Below are 17,245 nucleotides of genomic sequence, written 5' to 3' on the forward strand. Positions count from 1 at the left end.
AGCAATTGGGGAGATGATGGTACTCTGCTGTTTTCTGTTGTTCATTTCATGAACTGGGTTTCAAGTTTTAAGAGCATCGCTACTGTCAGCTCTGTGCTCTTCTGTGTAGTTTCCTTCTATACACATGGAGGTCCCCTCAAGATAAATATAACTACTGAAATGTTACTTCAGACATTATTTTAGGTGTTACCAAAGGGTGTCTTGCAGAAAAGTTTTTAATTTTGATGATGTCCAAGTTAATATTTTCTTTCCATTATGGAATGTGCTTTTAAGTGTTATGTCCAAAAAACTCTATCTAGCCTTAATTTCCAGATTTTCTCCTGTGCTTTCTTCTGACAGTTTTATAATTTCCTATTTTAAATTTTGATCCATTATCAGTTATTTTTTGTATAAGAAAGTGTGTGACTTAGCTCCAGGTTCTTTTTTTTTTTTCCTCCTATGACTGTCCAATTGCTCCAACACCATTTGTTGAAAAAGCCATTCTTCCTCATTTGAATTAACTTTATCAAAGGTCAGTGGGCTCTATTTTGTGTGGGACTGTTCTGGGTTCTCTGTTATTGTCCATTGATGATCTTTGTATCTCTTCCTTGGCTAGTACCACACTGTTGTGATCGCTGTGTAGATTATGTAGTAAGTCTTGAAATTGGGCACAATGTCTTCTTCCCACTTCCTCGTTTTCCCGAATTATTGCAGCTAGTCTAAATCCTTTACTTTTCCATATAAATTTAGAAACATCTTGTCTATATCTACAAAATACGTTGCTGGATTTTTAAGAAATGGAGTTAAACCTTTTGATCAGTTTGGCATAGAATTGTTGTCTTTATTATGAGTCTTCCAATCCACAAAAACTGTGTTTCTGTTTAAGCCAAAATCATTGTTTTATAGTTTTGGCATACAAAACCTTATATATATTTTTTGTTTGTTTGTTTGTTTGTTTGTTGTCTGTCACATACTTTTTTTTTAATTAGATCATAATTGTATACATTACTGCATTTATGGGGTACAGTGTACAGACTCTATATACCATCTAGAATGTTCACATCCAACTGGTCAGCATATCATTCACCTCACTTAATTGTTGTATTTAGACATTTATACTCTACTGTAATATATTTGACATGTACGCTTGCAATATACATAGTAGGTGAGGTCCCACCGATTATCCTCCCACACACTTTCTTATACAAAAAATAACTGATAATGGATCAAGATTTAAAATAGGAGATTATAAAACTGTCAGAAGAAAGCACAGAAGAAAATTTGGGACTTAGGGCTATACATTCAGTTTATATCTGTTTTTTGTTTGTTTTTGTTTTTGGGGGGGGGTTTATCGCCCTCAGTAGAGTGCTGTGGTGTCACACTGCTCACAGCAACCTCCAACTCCTGGTCTTAGGTGATTCTCTTGCCTCAGCCTCCCAAATAGTGAGTTTTTTTCCTTTTGTGACCAATTGTGAGTGGTATTATTTTTAATTTGTTGCCACGTTTGTTAGTAGTACATTAGTATTGACTTTTGTGTGTTGTTTGTTCTGCAATCCTACTGAACTTAACTAGTATGTTTTCTATAGATTCCTCAGGATTATCTGCATAGATGGTTGTGTCATATGCAAATAAGGACAGTTTTGTTTTTTCTTACTATCTGTATTTTTTAAACTTACTTTGCTGGCTAAAAGTTCCAACACTTATGTTTTTGTTACAAAGGATTTTTTAAGCTTTAAAAAATTGTTTTAATGAGGTATTAATATAGCATAAAATTATAAACAAGTACAGATTCAATTCAGAAAACAAAGTTTTTTTTCAAAATACCATAAATTTTTAGTTTTGCTTATTCAAATACCTTTTAAGTCTTTCCCCTACATTTTTCTTTTTATAAGACCTCGTCTTATACAGAAAAATAGATTCTAATTTCTTTTACCAACTCAAAGTTGTTTTTCCTTTTTTGTATAAGTCGATATTATTTTTTTATTCAGGGTTCTGAACAAGGTAAAACCACTCAAGAACAGGCCTTATCTGCTCAGCAAGCTGCTGTTATTAACCTTACTGGAGTAGGAAGTTTTGTGCAGTCACAGGCAGCTGGTAGGTATTTTCATAACTTCATCTGCTGAATTTACTGAAAGTATTTAATCCATTTTAGATCTCACCACTTAAGTTCCTTTGCCAGCAATACTCAGGGAAAAATTAGTTGTATTTAATGTGTAAACAATTAAATTGATTAACTGATGACTGTCTTAAGATGTTTTCATTCAACAGTTGATTAAGAGTTTTAACTTAACATCTATTTATAGCAGTTGTGCTTTCCTCGTCTTACCATTTACTGGCAAAATTTTACATAGTTATACAACTTATTAGGAAACTACTAATGCTGTTTTCAGTATTTGCCAGTAGTTGTCTTAGTTATCTTAATAACTTTCCAGTTTTCCTGGGTTATTGTGGTTGCATTTTTCTAGATAATACCATCTTTATGGTAGCTTGTAGTTGTATAAATGACTTGAACCTTACTTGTCAATAGCATAACTTCTGTAAGCCACTTTATCTTTTGAAGAAAGTGAGATTAAACTAATTACTATTCACTACTTCAGCAGTAAATGGTGAGCCAGATTTACCCTTAATGAATATTATTCTATTGAAGACAGTTCTAACTTCATATTTAATTAAAACCAATACGTCATATGTATAAGAAAGCTATGGTAAGAGTTTGAGGATTGAATGAGTTCACTGTGTTGCCAATATTTTCACGTTATCATCACTATGGGCTTACTGTAATGGCCTTAGAATTCCTATGTAACTCCTGGTGTCTGAATTTAGGAGTTGTTTAGAATGGAATAATCAAAGCCTTTATTTTGGAAATAATATTTGTTACATAATTTAGATATGTATATATCTTTACCATGCAAGTTATAAATCTCCTAAAATAGCTGTAGTGTAAGTTAGTAGAAAGATCTCTAGGCTGAAAAATCGTAAGAATGTTAGCAACAGACTTGTCACTGATTACTTTATACTTAAACCATGTTAAGTCTTAAACGTACTCATTGTAAAATGAGGGTTTTAACTAATAACTGTCTTTCTACTCAGGTCTAAAAATAAGGTGTAGTCTTAGTTTGCTACCTTTGTTGTTAATACTCATTGCAGCATTTTTGTTTAAAGCAATTGTCTGCCAGCTTTATTGTTATGATAGCTTGGATTTCCAATCCCTCTTTTTCTACTTCGGTTATATTTTTAAAATAATGTGCTTTCATGTTACATTGAAAAAGTCTTCTAAACAAAATAGCACCAGTATCAAATTTCATTGAGATGCAAGAGAGGAAGGGATATAAGTGCTTTGGTACACCTGCAGTCTCTTCCCTTTCCTTGTCCAGAAAGTTCCATTAACTAACAGGAGACTATACTAAATTTATTCTGGAATGTCTATAATTTGATACTTAAGATTAATCATACTGCTGACTTTTCTATTATTTCATTTTCTGTGTTGTCCTTTTCTAACCCTGGTAGCTTTCAAACTTTTGACTGGCCTGCTTTCCCCTTCTCCTCTCTGTAGTGTTGTCTCAGCTTGGCTCTGCCGAGAACAGACCTGAGCAAAGCCTTCCTCAGCAGAGATTCCAGCTCTCCTCTGCCTTTCAACAGCAGCAGCAACAGATACAAGTAATCCAGCAACTTCACTCTGATTACATTTTTAAAGATACTTAGCTCCAAAAATACCTCAGAATACCTTGCTTTAGTTTTATATTACTGTCTTTTAAGACTATACAGTATTTGGTAAATAATTTAGCAAATTTTATTTATAAGTCTGACATTTTAGCCAGTCAACTTGGAGCACTGAGTACATATTGTACCTTTAAGCCATACTCTTTTCCTGATTTAAAATCTCTTATGAAGTGCTGGTGGCAACATTAACATACTTTTCTAGTTTGTAGTATATTTTGCAATAGACGGTTGTTAAGTGCCAATTGTTATCTTCCTAATATTGTACTACAGAAAAGTGTCCCTTTTAGTGACTGTCATACCTGTTTATTTAGAGAAATGTTGTACCATTATTTTAGGAAGGAAAGTCAGCATTAATATAGTTGACTATCTTGATACTCAGTGTGGTTTTATATTGCTATAAACTATCATACAACAAAATGGTAACTGAAGTTGCTGAGTTACTGCAATATAGACTGGCAGGGCAAAGTAAGAGACATAATTTGAAGTTTGCCAAGAATCATTTTTAAAGCCCTCAGCAGGCTTCTGTGCCACTGGTGCTGTTTGACTGTGCATTGTCTCAATGTGGTATAGTCCTTTTTTTGTTATCTTGGTGCTTTCTCCCTTTCAGTTTTGTTGTTTTCGTCACTCTCAGGAAAAGCACCTTTCCACACCTGTCTGCATTTAACACAACTTGATTTTTTTCCCCTCCCTTTGCAGCAGTTGCGATTCTTACAGCACCAAATGGCTATGGCGGCAGCAGCAGCACAAACAGCGCAGCTACAACGTCATCGGCATACAGGCAGCCAGTCAAAAAGTAAAATGAAGAGAGGCACGTCAACCACCCCAAAATTCTGAGTCTTGCATTATTTTTTTTTTTAAACATAAGAGCATTGAATCAAAAGATTGAGTTTCTACTTCATTTTTGTTTTTTAATGTGTCAGTGTTTTACATTGCTAGATGTACAAACTTTATACAGAAGCACAACCCTATGATTTTTAAATAAAAACAGGGAAATGGTTTAACAAACTAGAGTTGATTTGTCTAAGTCACTGCTTTTTAAAAATGGTTTCACTGTACATACTATTACGAAAGTAACCTAAGAAATACTAGAAACATCTTTCAGAAGAATGGAGTTTGGTATTTATTTAGTATAAAAGATTTGTGCACAGTGTAACAAATTACAACTTTTACAAATCTGTTCTGAAAACATGGTGGCTGTTTATTTGGGTTTCATACTCTTAATTACTTCATCCATCAGCTTTTTTAATTCTTTGTGTCTTGTGACTGCTCGGCTCATACAGTCCTGAAGTTTAGCTCCAGTCAGCCCACTTCCACCTGAAAAATTATTGTGCCAGTACTTTTAATCAGTTATCTTACTTTGTAAAACATCAATCAACATCATGTCAAACAAATGAAACAACAACAAAGAAAAAACTAAATCAGGGATATGATCTCAGGAATTCCAAGTTATGTCCTAACAAGAACTCCAAGTAATTCTGATACATGCCATGATTTTAAGAATCACTAATAAAAAAATAAAAATATAAGCAATTTGAGGTAACAAAGAAAACTATAATAAACTTACATTAGGTAAATAATAATAAATATCTCACATTCTATTTGATCTTCCCTAATATAAACCTCACACTGAGTTTTCTTTATTTGTGTATGTTTAGGACTGAAATGGCAAGAACGTGCCTGGTTTGTGCAGACAGCAGAGCTTGCCTTCCTCATCCATTACTATTGTTAAGGTTCCAGTTGCCAGGTGTTCCTCCTCTCCAGTAGGATCAACTATGAGCAGAGTGCTATAAAAAAGAAAAAGTAAAAGTTATCAATCTTTCAGACAAATTTTACTTTAAAAGAATACTAAATGCTGTATGTAACCTGCATTTTATTTAGCCTAGGTATTGATATCAAAAAAGCTAAAATAGAACTGGTAGGAAAACAGAAAAGTTAATAGCAACCTATAATCTGTGTTAACTCTTTAGTGAAAGAACTGAAAATTAACTTTACACAGGGATAAATAAACCAAGGAAAAGGTGAAGTAAGCACAGAACTGAGTATACAAATCAGGATGCTTATAAAAGTGGATGGGTTGATGAGAAATAGTTATGCCAGGACAAGCATAAGTGCAATGTCAGGGCAAACTAGAATACAGGGTCACCTCAGGCATTTCCTGAAGAGTTAGAAAGCAGAATAGTAATCAATTACCTTACTTTAAATATAGAAACTATTTCATACATTTGATCAACTTACTCATCAAACACAGCAAAGGAAGTTGCAACTGGGTAAGTTCTAATATTCAAATAACTTTTCTTCTTTAAATTAACTTCTGCTAAAGCAGTTTCTTCATTTATAATAACTTCAGGCAACTGTACTGGGAAAAAGGGCAAATATGTAAAGTCAGTCTCTAACAAATGTTTTCTATCCTCTGTTAATTCACTTTTCTATTTTACTTAGAACATTTTTTTATTTTTTTGCAGTTTTGGCTGGGGCCAGAATATGGGGCCAGTGCCCTACTCCTTGAGCCACAGGTACTACCCTAGAACATTCTTTTTAAAAAACTGTCTTAGAACAAGTAAGGTAAATAATGGTAGATATAAACAATTGTTAGTTGCATTATCAGTTCAGCAATGCAGTGATAGAGTATTAACTGAAATCTATAACAAATCAGTGTATCTAGTTAGTCTCTTTACTGAGGGAGTTTACTGTTAATGCAGACTTACAGTATTCCTTATTCCTATTAGCAACATAACATAAAAACTTAGAGAATACTTGCAAATCTTCACCAGTCACATAGTCTGTAATTACAACTCTTTAGTACACTACTAACATATTGTTTGGGAAGGACTGCAGTCCTAACCCAAATAGATGGATATAGTCAAAGCAACACTTTAAAAGGCGTTGAGAGAGAGAGTATAAAACTTCTAAGTATATTTGGACATGAAGCTAAATCTTAACAAAAATCTTTAAGTTTATTAAGCAAATGTACATTAAGAGTTTCACTAAGTAGAACATTCTATTGGTAGGAACAGTGCCTTTAAGGCTGCTTACCATTTTTTAAAGCTGCTAATAAAGCAAATGTGCAGGCATCCAAAATGTTTCCATCATAGTCAAGGCAAATGAGATCACAGTATAGGACCCAAGCAAGCTACAACAAAGTACACATAAAAGGAAAACAAAGCTTTCTGATAGAACATGTGATCTACTAAGACTCAGGAACCACAGAGCTCTCAGACAAGGAAGATAGCCTTCAAGGCACAAAACTTTATTTATTTATTTAATTTTTGGAGACAAGAGTCTCAAGCTTTTGCCTTAGGTAGAGTGCCATGGCATCACAGCTCATAGCAACCTCAAACTCTTGGGCTTAAACGATTCTTACCTCAGCCTCCCAAGTAGCTGGGACTACAGGTGCTGGCCACAATGCCCGGCTATATTTTTGTTATAGTCATTGTTTACCAAGCCATGGGAAGGGATGAAACTCGGCAGCTCAGGTATGTATGTGGCTGGCACCCTAACCACTTTGCTACAGGCACTATGCCAATCAAAGCTTTAAAGAAAATGCTTTACCCTATGTAGAATACCAAAGAAAAAGTGGACAGATTTGGTGAAAGCTGACTTTTGACTACTAAGCTGACAAGTGATGAACATCTCCATTTCTCTCAAGGGGAAATAGATATAAAAGGAATTTTCATTTTGCTAGGTTAGCAGATGAAGGAAATGTTTTTTGAAAGCCCTAATTGAAACTTATAATGTGCTTTCCCACAGACACCTTAATACATGAAATGTTTAGGTTTTACAGTGCTAATAAATCAATATATGATCCAATAAGAAAAGCTCTCCAAGTTCTAACCAACCTAGACATTTTCAAACAAACTTGGAATCTACAATATGGAGTCACCTTAAACACGTTAGCATGATCAGAAATTATCTGCTATAAGGAATAAAGAATGACTACATTTTTTCTAAAAGTTAAGTGGAAAAAATTATCTCAGCTTAAAGGTAGCTCCCAGACAGGCAATAAGTCAAACTTGTTTTTTATAAACTACGTAGCTTATTTTGATAATAAGAATATCTTATAGAATGAGACTGATTATTTTAAACTGAATTCCATGCAAAATCTATAAGACATCCACATTTAAGGCTACTGTGATTTGTTAAAATTTCCCTGTTTACTTTTCTCCACTAAAAACATTTCAGAATTAATAAAAGTATATACCTTTTTACTCCTCTTACCTTTCCTGGAGATATGCATAAATCTTCTTTCTGGATTATCTGTGAACTTGATTTAATAACAAAAAGCACAGTAAATGAAAGGTCAGAAAACTATCTGGAAAACGAATGACAGTAAAATTTTACCATGGTGGTCTTACTTTTCAATGACATCTGCAATGAACTGGCTAGCCACTTGGGCCTCTTCTCCAGGAGGTCCAGACCGAAATCTCGATGAACACAGAGGTGGTAGATCCACATTAGGAACTGAAAGAAACACTCTACAGCTATGAACTAAACTTTTACCTTTTGGTTTACTGAAGTGTTAGAGGTATTAGCAGTATACACCAAAGGCAACTATAGCCATGAATAGGTTTTTCAAAGTAGAATCCATTGTAACATTACAATTATATTTTTTTTTCTGGTCTGTAAAACTCCCAGGCTTATATAAAATGAAATTTCTATTTTTCTGCCCTTTTTTTCCATGCAGTTTTGAAAATCTGTATTAGGCCTCAATCTTCCTAAATCTTTCACAAGAGTTTTCCTGATTTCTTTCAAAACAGCTCAGTCCACAACAGAAGATAGCCCCCCTGTTTACACTCAACCGTCTTATGCATTTGAAAAACGTTGGTTCCTACTATAAAGAAAAGATGGTCTAAGATAAAAATTGCATAGTGTTCTGAATCCCTGTGGAAACAGAAAAGTTTGCAGTGACAGTCCTTTGGCTAAAAAATTCTTTCTTGGTTGGTAATATCTGAATGTATAAACAAAAACTGCCCAAGTTTGATAAGGTTAAATTTATAAAATTCTGTTATCTAACACATACGTAGAAAACTTTGGGGAATGTGCTTCACTACTATGTAAATATTTGTGAATATTAGGAATTTTTTTCTTGAACTCAATTATTATACCAGGACTTTCAATTACTAAACATGTTAAAGGGTTTGTATTAAAATTACAAAATTATGTAACTTACCAACATACCCTTTATCAGGGGCATCTGTTGGTGGTGCTGCAAATTCCTACAAAAGCAAAGAAATGTTTCCTATTGAAAGAAGCTATGGCTCTACCGAAGACCATCTTAGTTAACTACCACATTATGAGCATCTTACCATACCTGGGAAATTGTGTCAGGGGCTCTTAAGGATACTGGCATCGAACCTCACAATATCTTGGCAAGATTAAGAAGACAGTATAGTATGGTGACTACACTATAGTGGTGCTCATGAAGATTAATTGGGGATCTTCTTAAAAATATTAATTGGGTTTCTGCCCTTCCCTCCCTTCTACTCATTCGGTAGCCAAGAATCTGAATTTCATCCCCAGTTGATCTCACAGCCAAATTTGGAAGTGGTGGTCAAGAGCAAAGATATGCATTCATTACCCTAGTTCCAATGTCAGACCAAAATTATTGGCTGAGAGACTTTGGGCAAGTTATTTAACCTCAAACCAACTTCCTCATCTGCAGTTTCTAAGACTGTTAGGAATTATTAAGGGGGAATTATTAAGGGTCAAATGAGATAATGCCATTAAGTTCCTAGCATAAAACCTGGCAAGGAGTAAGTACTCACATCTTACTGTTATGTATTACTCCAGCTTTACTGAGGAAGAAACAACTGAGGTGAAGTAACTGAAGGGGCAGTGTAGTAAAAAAAAAAAAAAGCAAAAGTTTTGGAGTCAATTTATGTCTTAAGTTCTACTTATGAGCCTTCTATACATGGACAAGTAATTAAACCTCATCTGTAAAATAGGAGATGGAGAGAAATAACAAATGGTTGTTCTGAGGATTAAGCTGGATAATTCTATAAAGCACCCAATAAGGTGCCTGGAACATAGCAGATACTCAGTAAATGGTAGTTATTATTCCTCAGGCTTTGCTTTTATTTTTTTTTTTCAAACTTTGCTTTCAAACAATTTTAAATTTTCCACACGTTTACACAGATTAAATGCCATCCATGGCTTAAAAGATGTCACCAAAATTCTCAATTTCTCAAATGATAGAACCAAATTCTTTTAAAACCTGTGTCAAGATTCAAATCTTTGTTTCGTTTCGGTACATTTGACAAATGTTCATAAATTACACATAATTAAGAGTCAACAGATTGAGTCGTCATTATCTAATACTCATAGGTGAAAGCCCTTGGGAAACTAAAATAGACTCCCAACTGCCTCATCAACAGAAGTAAAGGTCTGTATTACAATCTATGAAGCTACTTTCTCAAACTCAAATCTCATTAGAACATACATGAAACATACCGCTTTAACTCCACAAATTACTGTAGTATTTCCCAGCTTCACTAAGGCAGAACCATCTGCAGTACTAATTGAACCTGAAAAGCATTTAAGCAAAATGAAAAATTCATAAACGGAAAACAGCTACAGAATTACCTATATAGTTAAAATTAGGCATTTTTCTATGTATGATTATCTTGCTACACATCTCAGTTCCAAGTTCAAGTAATTCATTTTATAATTAAACTACTTAAGATTTTAAGAGGTATTCACTTGTATTGAATTTGACTTAATTATTCTTCACAAAAAAATCTCTTAACCCCAAATCAAATCTCTTACATATGTTACAATTTGGCTGAAAAACTGTTTAAGTGGTACACAGACGAAGACTTAGAAATGTCATACAGTTGAAAGTGGAAAATACATCCTCACCTATGTTGACAGTTGTAGTTCTGAATTCACCAAGTTCCCTTCCATCAGGACGGCAGTTCTCTTTCTAAATGTTTGTATGAATATAGATTATATTTATTGCATATTTTACTCAATACCTATTACATATTTACACACAACAAGTGAAACACATTAAACCTCACTGCTTCAAATGAATTAAAATACTTGAAATTTATCTTTAAAAGCAGCATATGATTTTACCAAATACATAATGTACTTTTACTCACCAGAAATCTCCTGTAATACTCCAGAGGTTCCACGGTTCTGAAACGTGTTAAAATATATCTGAGGTAAGCTAATGAATCTTAATATAAATCCAGAAACTGGCAAAGATCTTAAGTGTGTGTGATGCGCATAAATTTCCACTTTTGTAACTAAAAAATAATTACTGAAAGTAGAAACCCTTGCAGAAAGCCTCACATTCACTGCTGTCCTTAACTCTAAACAGTAAGATTGGAGTCCACAGCCCTTTGAAATTTTTAAGAGGATTTGTCCACGTGTTAAATATCCCTTTCATTCTTGCTCAAAAGCAGGTATGCTCAACTTACGGATCACGAATGAGTTACATTTTACTAGATATTAAATGAGGAAGTTACATCTTTACTTTCCCTGTAACTGGAATTAACATATTCTTCAAGTATGAAGTCCCTCCTACCCGCCTTCTGCTTGGAAGGAAAAAGAAAATAAACCCAGGCGGCGTCAGTCTCCTAGGGAGAAAACCTCAGGGTAGGGTTAAGAGAAGAACCATTCACCAGCCACCAACACGCACTTAAATCCAGCCGCCATCTTTCCGCCCATGTGCCTGCGCCTGCGCCGCTCCGCCTCCGCGCGCCGGAGCCGGAAGTTACTGCTCGCAGGTCCGTTTCGCGCAGCACTTTGGACACAGAGGCCGGGTCCCTCTCCCGCTGCAGGAGACGCCTAAGGCAGGAGTGCAACCGGAGAGATCCCAGGACTGCCTTGGCGTCGACTTTCCTCAGCCAGACGTCTCGCTGGGTTTTCTTGCCTTACACATATTTTGACGAATCTGCCCTTAGAGAAGTGATGAGGTGTCCCGCTGGAAAAAAGTTGGTTCTGTACTTCAGGATAACGCCAACTATTAAGAGAAAGCGGAATTTAATAGCTAAAGATGTGGAGTGTTGTTCCAATGTTTCTGAGTCTTTTTTTCTGCCTGTGTATTAGGCTGGGCCCTGGGCTTGCCTCTTTCCAGCTAAAGGGCTCCCTGCTCCACACCCGAGAAACGTACACTTTCTGTGCGTTCATTATCCCCTCCAGGTTACACTTTGCAGGTCCTGCGCTGGCTCCACAGGATCAGCTTGTATTGTAAACTGTGTCGTGGTTCCGGGCTTCCACCTCCCTCCTAGGTAGAGTTGCCAGATAAAATATAGGACACCCAATCAAATTTAAATGTAGAAAAACAGTAATCATTTTTTAAATATGCTTCCAAATAATACATGCTAATAGGCGGTACCGTAAGCTGGAGGGCGCGAAGCTGGATGGTGGTGGAGGCTCAGCATTGTGATGTAATTAAAGCCACTGACTGTATTGTACACTTAAAATGGTTAAAAGGACAAATTTTATTTTACCACAATTTAAAAAAAAATTAATGTGAACCAGAAACCTGTAAATGGATGAATTCTATAGTTTGTGAATAGCTCAATAAGGTTATTAACATTATTTGTCGTTTATCTGAAATTCAAAGTAAAAGGACGCCTTGTTACTTGCTAACTGGGGCAACCCTGCCAGAGAAGAAACCTAGCGCCTGCTTCTCTGTGGGCGCTTAGCACACAAGACTGCGTGTTCTCCGCCACGCCAAGCGGGGACGCTGTGGGCGGTGCGTTCCAGGCGGGCGCGACCTCTCTGGAGGCAGGGGGCGTGGCTGGACGGGCGCGCTTCCGCGTGTGTGTAGGCGCGGGATAGGGCTGTCGGCGGTGGCGGTCCCGGCATGGAGGATGGCCCAGCTCCTGCTGCAGCTGACGGTGCTTGGCGCGGCGCTGGCGGCCGCAGCCCTCATACTGGTGAGAACAGAAGTTGGGGTCCTGTGCGGGCCAGGCTCGCAGCTGTCCTGGAGAATGCGCTCCCCAGGCATCCCTTCCGCGCTGCCCGGTCTTAGCTATGTCCCTTTTCACCCAGCGTCGCCCTGTTTCTCGTCCCCAGAATTTCCTCTCCTAGATTTTCATTCCCTTTTTTTCCGGTTCTTTATTTTTACGTTAGAACCTTACCTCCCTCTGTGCGTGGAGTCTTGTGGGTTTTTCATCATCAGGACGCGCTTTCCCTGCCTTCCAACCCCGCTTCGCTCGCCTTGAGTGCCTGGACGCCCTGCCCACCCGCCATGTCAGCCTCCACCTCTCCCAGACTTCTCCCTGGGCCTGCATCCCCTATAGTTCTGGCCCCATCACGGAGGGTTTGAGCCCCTAGGCGAGATATGCCCCCTCTCTCTTATCCTGGTGTGGTTAAGTAAATAGAAGGTGGTGATGGAGCACGGACAGCAGCCATCTGTTACAGATTGGAATAAATCAGTGAGCAAGACGGTCAAGACCAAGACCTCGGCAGGTTATACATCTGGGGGTTATTGTGTTTCTGCAATTAAGCACCCTAAATAGACTACCTCTAAATGAGGCAGGGCAGATGATTCAAACTCAGTTTTTTCTTTGCCTTTGCTCTGGGGGAAAAAAGAAAACACATTAATGAACACTTGCTGATGTCAAGTGAACTCTCTCCGATATAATTTGGAATGATCCTGCCAGCTAGTTAGTAAGTGGAGGGATTTCAGCTTCCTTGGCATTCAGAACCAAGAAGGAGTACTGCAAAGCAGTACCAGAAGGCCACTATGCCATCTTCTGAGAGGTTGTTTAAATTTAGGAACCGTTTAGATAGAGAAAATGCAGTGCATCCTGACTTCTTTGTTGATCTGTGTCTGGATAAAGGAGTCCTCTCTGTCACTTAATAGTACATGGAGATTTCAGGGTTTTGAGCAAACCAGGTTTTCAGTGGGGCAGAGTTTGACACAATCCTAGATTGAAGCTGCCCCATGTTTCATTTGTTGTTCAAATTTAAGTGTGTATAATATGAGTACTAACATACCATTAGTACAGTATGTAATCCTACCAAGTTGAAGTGATAATAAAAATAATCATTTATTCAGTACTTAACTGTTCATGTTGAGTGTTGTACTCCGTTTAGTAAGGATTTTCTCATTTGCTCTTTAGCACAGCACTGTGACACAAATGTTCTTAGCTTCATTTTACTGGTGAGGAAATAGGTTGGAGAAAAGAGTTTCTGTACTGAAATGTCACACAGTTCATGGAACTTGGTTTTTGTTTTTTTTCTTAACGACAAAGCAAGAAATCATTCAAGGAAACCAAAAAAAAAAAAGGTCATTTTTTCTCTGTGTATTTACTCTCCATTCATACTTTCTTTCCACCTCACCTCCTTTCTGAATTATTTTAAAATAAATCCAGGACACAAGATTTTATCTGTAAATTCTCAGCATTTGTTTCTAACAGAGAAGAACCGTCTTTAAAAATACCACAGTAAGGTGATCACATATGTTTTTAAAAGTTTAACTGTTCTGTGATTTTATATGCCTCCTCAGCTCACATGCTCTCATTATCTCATACAGTCTTTTCACATTTTATTTTTTATTATTTTTAAGAGATAGGGTCTCAGCCCAGGAAGAAGGGGAGAGGAAGGGGAGGGGAGGAAGGAGGATGGGGAGAGGGAGAGTAGTTGGTGGGACCACACCTACAGTGCATCTTACAAGGGTACATGTGAAATTTACTAGGTGTAGAATATAAATATCTTAACACAATAACTAAGAAAAAGCAGTGAAGGTTGTGTTGACCAGTTTGATGAAAGCATTTCAGATTGTGTGTAAAACTAGCACATTGTACCCCATGATTGCATTAATGTACACAGCTATAATTTAATTTAAAAAAAGAGAGAGAGAGATAGGGTCTCACTCTGTTGCCCAGGTTGGATTGCAGTGTTGAGATTATAGGTCACTGCATCCTTGAACTCCTGGGCCCAAGCAGTTCTCCTGTCTCAAGTGCCTCCTGTCTCAGCCACCCCCCTCCCCCGCAAGTATTTAAGACCACTATGCCTAGCTAATTTTTTTAATTTTTGTAGAGACGGGGTCTGTCTGTGTTCCCCAGGCTGGTCTCAAGCTCCTGGCCTCAAGCAGTGATCCCTCCTCATCTTACCAAAGTGCTGGGATTACAGGCATGAGCCTCTGGGCCTAGCCCATTTCTTAGTAAAAGGTCTCAGTTCTAGTCAGAATCCAACAAGGGCCACACATTGCACTTAATTTATGTTTCAAGTCTCTTAATCTACTAATGGTTTTTCCTCGTTTTTAATAAATGTGGGCATTTGTCCTGTAGAATTTCTCAAATCTGGATTTCACTGATTGCATCTCCTTGATCCCTATTTTTTTTTCCCCCTTGGAGACAAAATCTCACTCTGTGCCCTGGGTAGAGTACCATTGTGTCATGGCTCACAGCAACCTCAAACTCTTGCACTTGAGCAATCCTCTTGCTTCAGCCTTCCAAGTAGCTAGGACTACAGGCATGCACCACCATGCTCAGCTAGTTTTTTCTAATTTTTTGGAGAGACAAGGTCTTCTTTTGCTCAGGCTAGTCTTGAATTCCTGAGCTCAGGCTCTCCACCTGTCTCAACCTCCCAGAGTACTAGTACACCATGCCTGGCTCCCTTGATGCCTTTTAGCATCTTCCTGTGTCTCTTGAATTCCCGGTAAACTAGCAGTTAGGATCTAGAGCAGCAGTTCTCAATCTGTGGGTCACGACCCCTTTAGGATCTCCTGCATATCAGATATTTACATTCTGATTCTTAACAGTAGCAAAATTACAGTTATGAAGTAGCAACGAAAATAATTTTATGGTTGGGGGTCACCACAACATGAGGAACTGTATTAAAGGGTCGTGGAATTAGGAAGGTTGAGAACCACTGATCTAGAGACTTGATCAAATGCACGTTTGAGTTTTTTAATCAAGGAAAACATGTGAGTGGTGCTTACTGCTTGCTCAAGTATCACATCAGGAGCTGTAATGGCTGGTTATTTCTGATGTTCAGATGGATCGGTGGGTTCAGGTATTATCCAGAACTACCAGTTATATCAACCTAATGGTTTTATAATACCCAGTCTTTAAGGATCATTATCAAAATGCTCTATTTCACTGTGATTGCAAAGTAGAATATTCTAATTGTATCATTTCTTCATTATTACCTAGAATTTTATAATGGAAAGAATCTTAACCTCAGCTATTCAGTTACCCTGAACTAATACTCACATATAACATACAACATAAAAAGCCAAGGTTTTTTTTGTTTGTTTTTTGTTTGTTTTTTTTTTTTGGAGATACAATCTCATTATGCCACCCTCGGTAGAGAGTCGTGGCGTCACAGCTCATAGCAACCTCAAACTCTTGGGCTTAAGCGATCCTCTTGCTTCAGCCTTCCAAAGAGCTGGGACTACAGGTGCTCACCACAACACCCAGCTATTTTTTTGTTGTCATTGTTGTTTAGTTGGCCCAGGCTGGGTTCTAACCCGCCAGCCTAAGTGAATGTGGCCAATACCGTAACTACTGTGCTAGGGACACTGAGCCAAAAAGCCAAGTTTTTAAAATAATGAGATGGTTCTGTAGCATCTTGCAAAGGTGCCCCATTTTATTTTCCATATCATTATGAATTCATGATTTAAAATATTTTTCATTTGGGAAGTTGAGGTGGTGGATTGCTTGAGTTCAAGAGTTCAAGACCAGCCTCAGCAAGAATGAGACTCTATCTCTACTAAAACTAGCTGGGCATTGTGGCAGGTGCCTATAGTCCCAGCTACTTGGGAAGCTGAGCAAGAGGTTGCTTGAGCTGAAGAGTTTGAGGTTGTTGTGAGTTAAGATGCCATAGCACTTTAGCCTGGGCAACAGAGTGAGACTCTCACTCAAAAGTAAATAAATATTTTCCATGTGTTTTGATCTATTGCAACATTCTTTTTGCTGCTCGTATCCTCCTATTACAGACCAGTGGGCGTTCCTTCAGGTTGACTACTTTGTCTTTTGATGCAGCCCTTATAATCATTAGTAGTGTTTTTACCCTCTGGTATGACATACTATTCTAGTGTTTTTACCCTCTTGGGAGCACTAGTTGCTTTTAGCAGAAAATTGAATTTGGAAATCAGTCTGGGGCCTGGTGTGGTGACTCACACATGTAATCCTAGCACTCTGGGAGGTGGCAGTGGAAGGATTGCTTGAGCTCAGAAGGTTGAAGACAGGCTTAGCAAGAACAAGACCCAGTTTCTACTAAAAATAGAAAAATTAGCCACCCTTTGTGGCAAGCACCAAAAGTTGCAGTAACTGAAGAGGCTAAGGCAGGAGGATCACCTGAACCCAGAAGTTTTAACGTTTCTATGGATTATGATGACACCACTGTACACTAGCCGGGTTGAAAAAGTAAGATTGTCTGGGGGGGAAAGAAAAATCATAGTCGGAGGCAGCGCCTGTGGCTCAGTGAGTAGGGTGCTGGCCCCATATATCCAGCGTGGCGGGTTCAAACCCGGCCCCCTCTGAACTGCAACCAAAAAATTAGCCAGGCGTTGTGGTGGGCACCTGCAGTCCTAGCTACTCGGGAGGCTGAGGCAAGAGAATCGCTTAAGCTCAGGAGTTGG

General features: G+C 37.8%; 3 protein-coding genes across 12 annotated transcripts in view; 2 read left to right on the plus strand and 1 right to left on the minus strand.

Annotated features, from left to right (window-relative positions):
* The window catches only part of SUPT20H (SPT20 homolog, SAGA complex component), a 45,613-nt gene extending 40,728 nt beyond the window's left edge, over positions 1–4,885 (plus strand). For 5 of the 10 annotated variants that reach the window (XM_023508814.1, XM_023508812.1, XM_023508816.1 and 2 more), the window contains 3 exons: positions 1,968–2,073; positions 3,533–3,636; positions 4,396–4,704. In XM_023508814.1, coding sequence (XP_023364582.1) covers positions 1,968–2,073; positions 3,533–3,636; positions 4,396–4,533 — 348 coding nt within the window. In that variant the 3' untranslated portion in view covers positions 4,534–4,704. Of the gene's footprint in view, positions 1–1,967; positions 2,074–3,532; positions 3,637–4,395 lie in introns of all 10 variants that reach the window. The other 5 variants (XM_023508819.1, XM_023508815.1, XM_023508820.1 and 2 more) reach the window with 3 other exon arrangements.
* On the minus strand, positions 4,796–11,406 carry EXOSC8 (exosome component 8). Its single transcript, XM_003803101.2, has 11 exons — positions 11,342–11,406; positions 10,800–10,836; positions 10,555–10,618; positions 10,147–10,220; positions 8,867–8,912; positions 8,052–8,157; positions 7,915–7,960; positions 6,733–6,829; positions 5,935–6,055; positions 5,377–5,483; positions 4,796–5,013 (listed from the first exon to the last, which is right to left on the minus strand). Exons 1-11 carry the CDS (start codon positions 11,368–11,370, stop codon positions 4,898–4,900), a joined length of 843 nt encoding a protein of 280 aa, XP_003803149.1. The 5' UTR covers positions 11,371–11,406; the 3' UTR covers positions 4,796–4,897.
* A 1,053-nt stretch (positions 11,407–12,459) lies between these two features.
* Positions 12,460–17,245, plus strand: part of ALG5 (ALG5, dolichyl-phosphate beta-glucosyltransferase) — a 50,485-nt gene continuing 45,699 nt past the window's right edge. The window contains exon 1 of the mRNA XM_003803099.2: positions 12,460–12,587. Coding sequence (XP_003803147.1) covers positions 12,522–12,587 — 66 coding nt within the window. The 5' untranslated portion in view covers positions 12,460–12,521. The remainder of the gene's footprint in view (positions 12,588–17,245) is intronic.

The sequence above is a fragment of the Otolemur garnettii genome, unplaced genomic scaffold (assembly GCF_000181295.1).
Source record: "Otolemur garnettii isolate 467f Iridium unplaced genomic scaffold, OtoGar3 scaffold00278, whole genome shotgun sequence".
NCBI classification, from domain to species: Eukaryota; Metazoa; Chordata; class Mammalia; order Primates; family Galagidae; genus Otolemur; species Otolemur garnettii.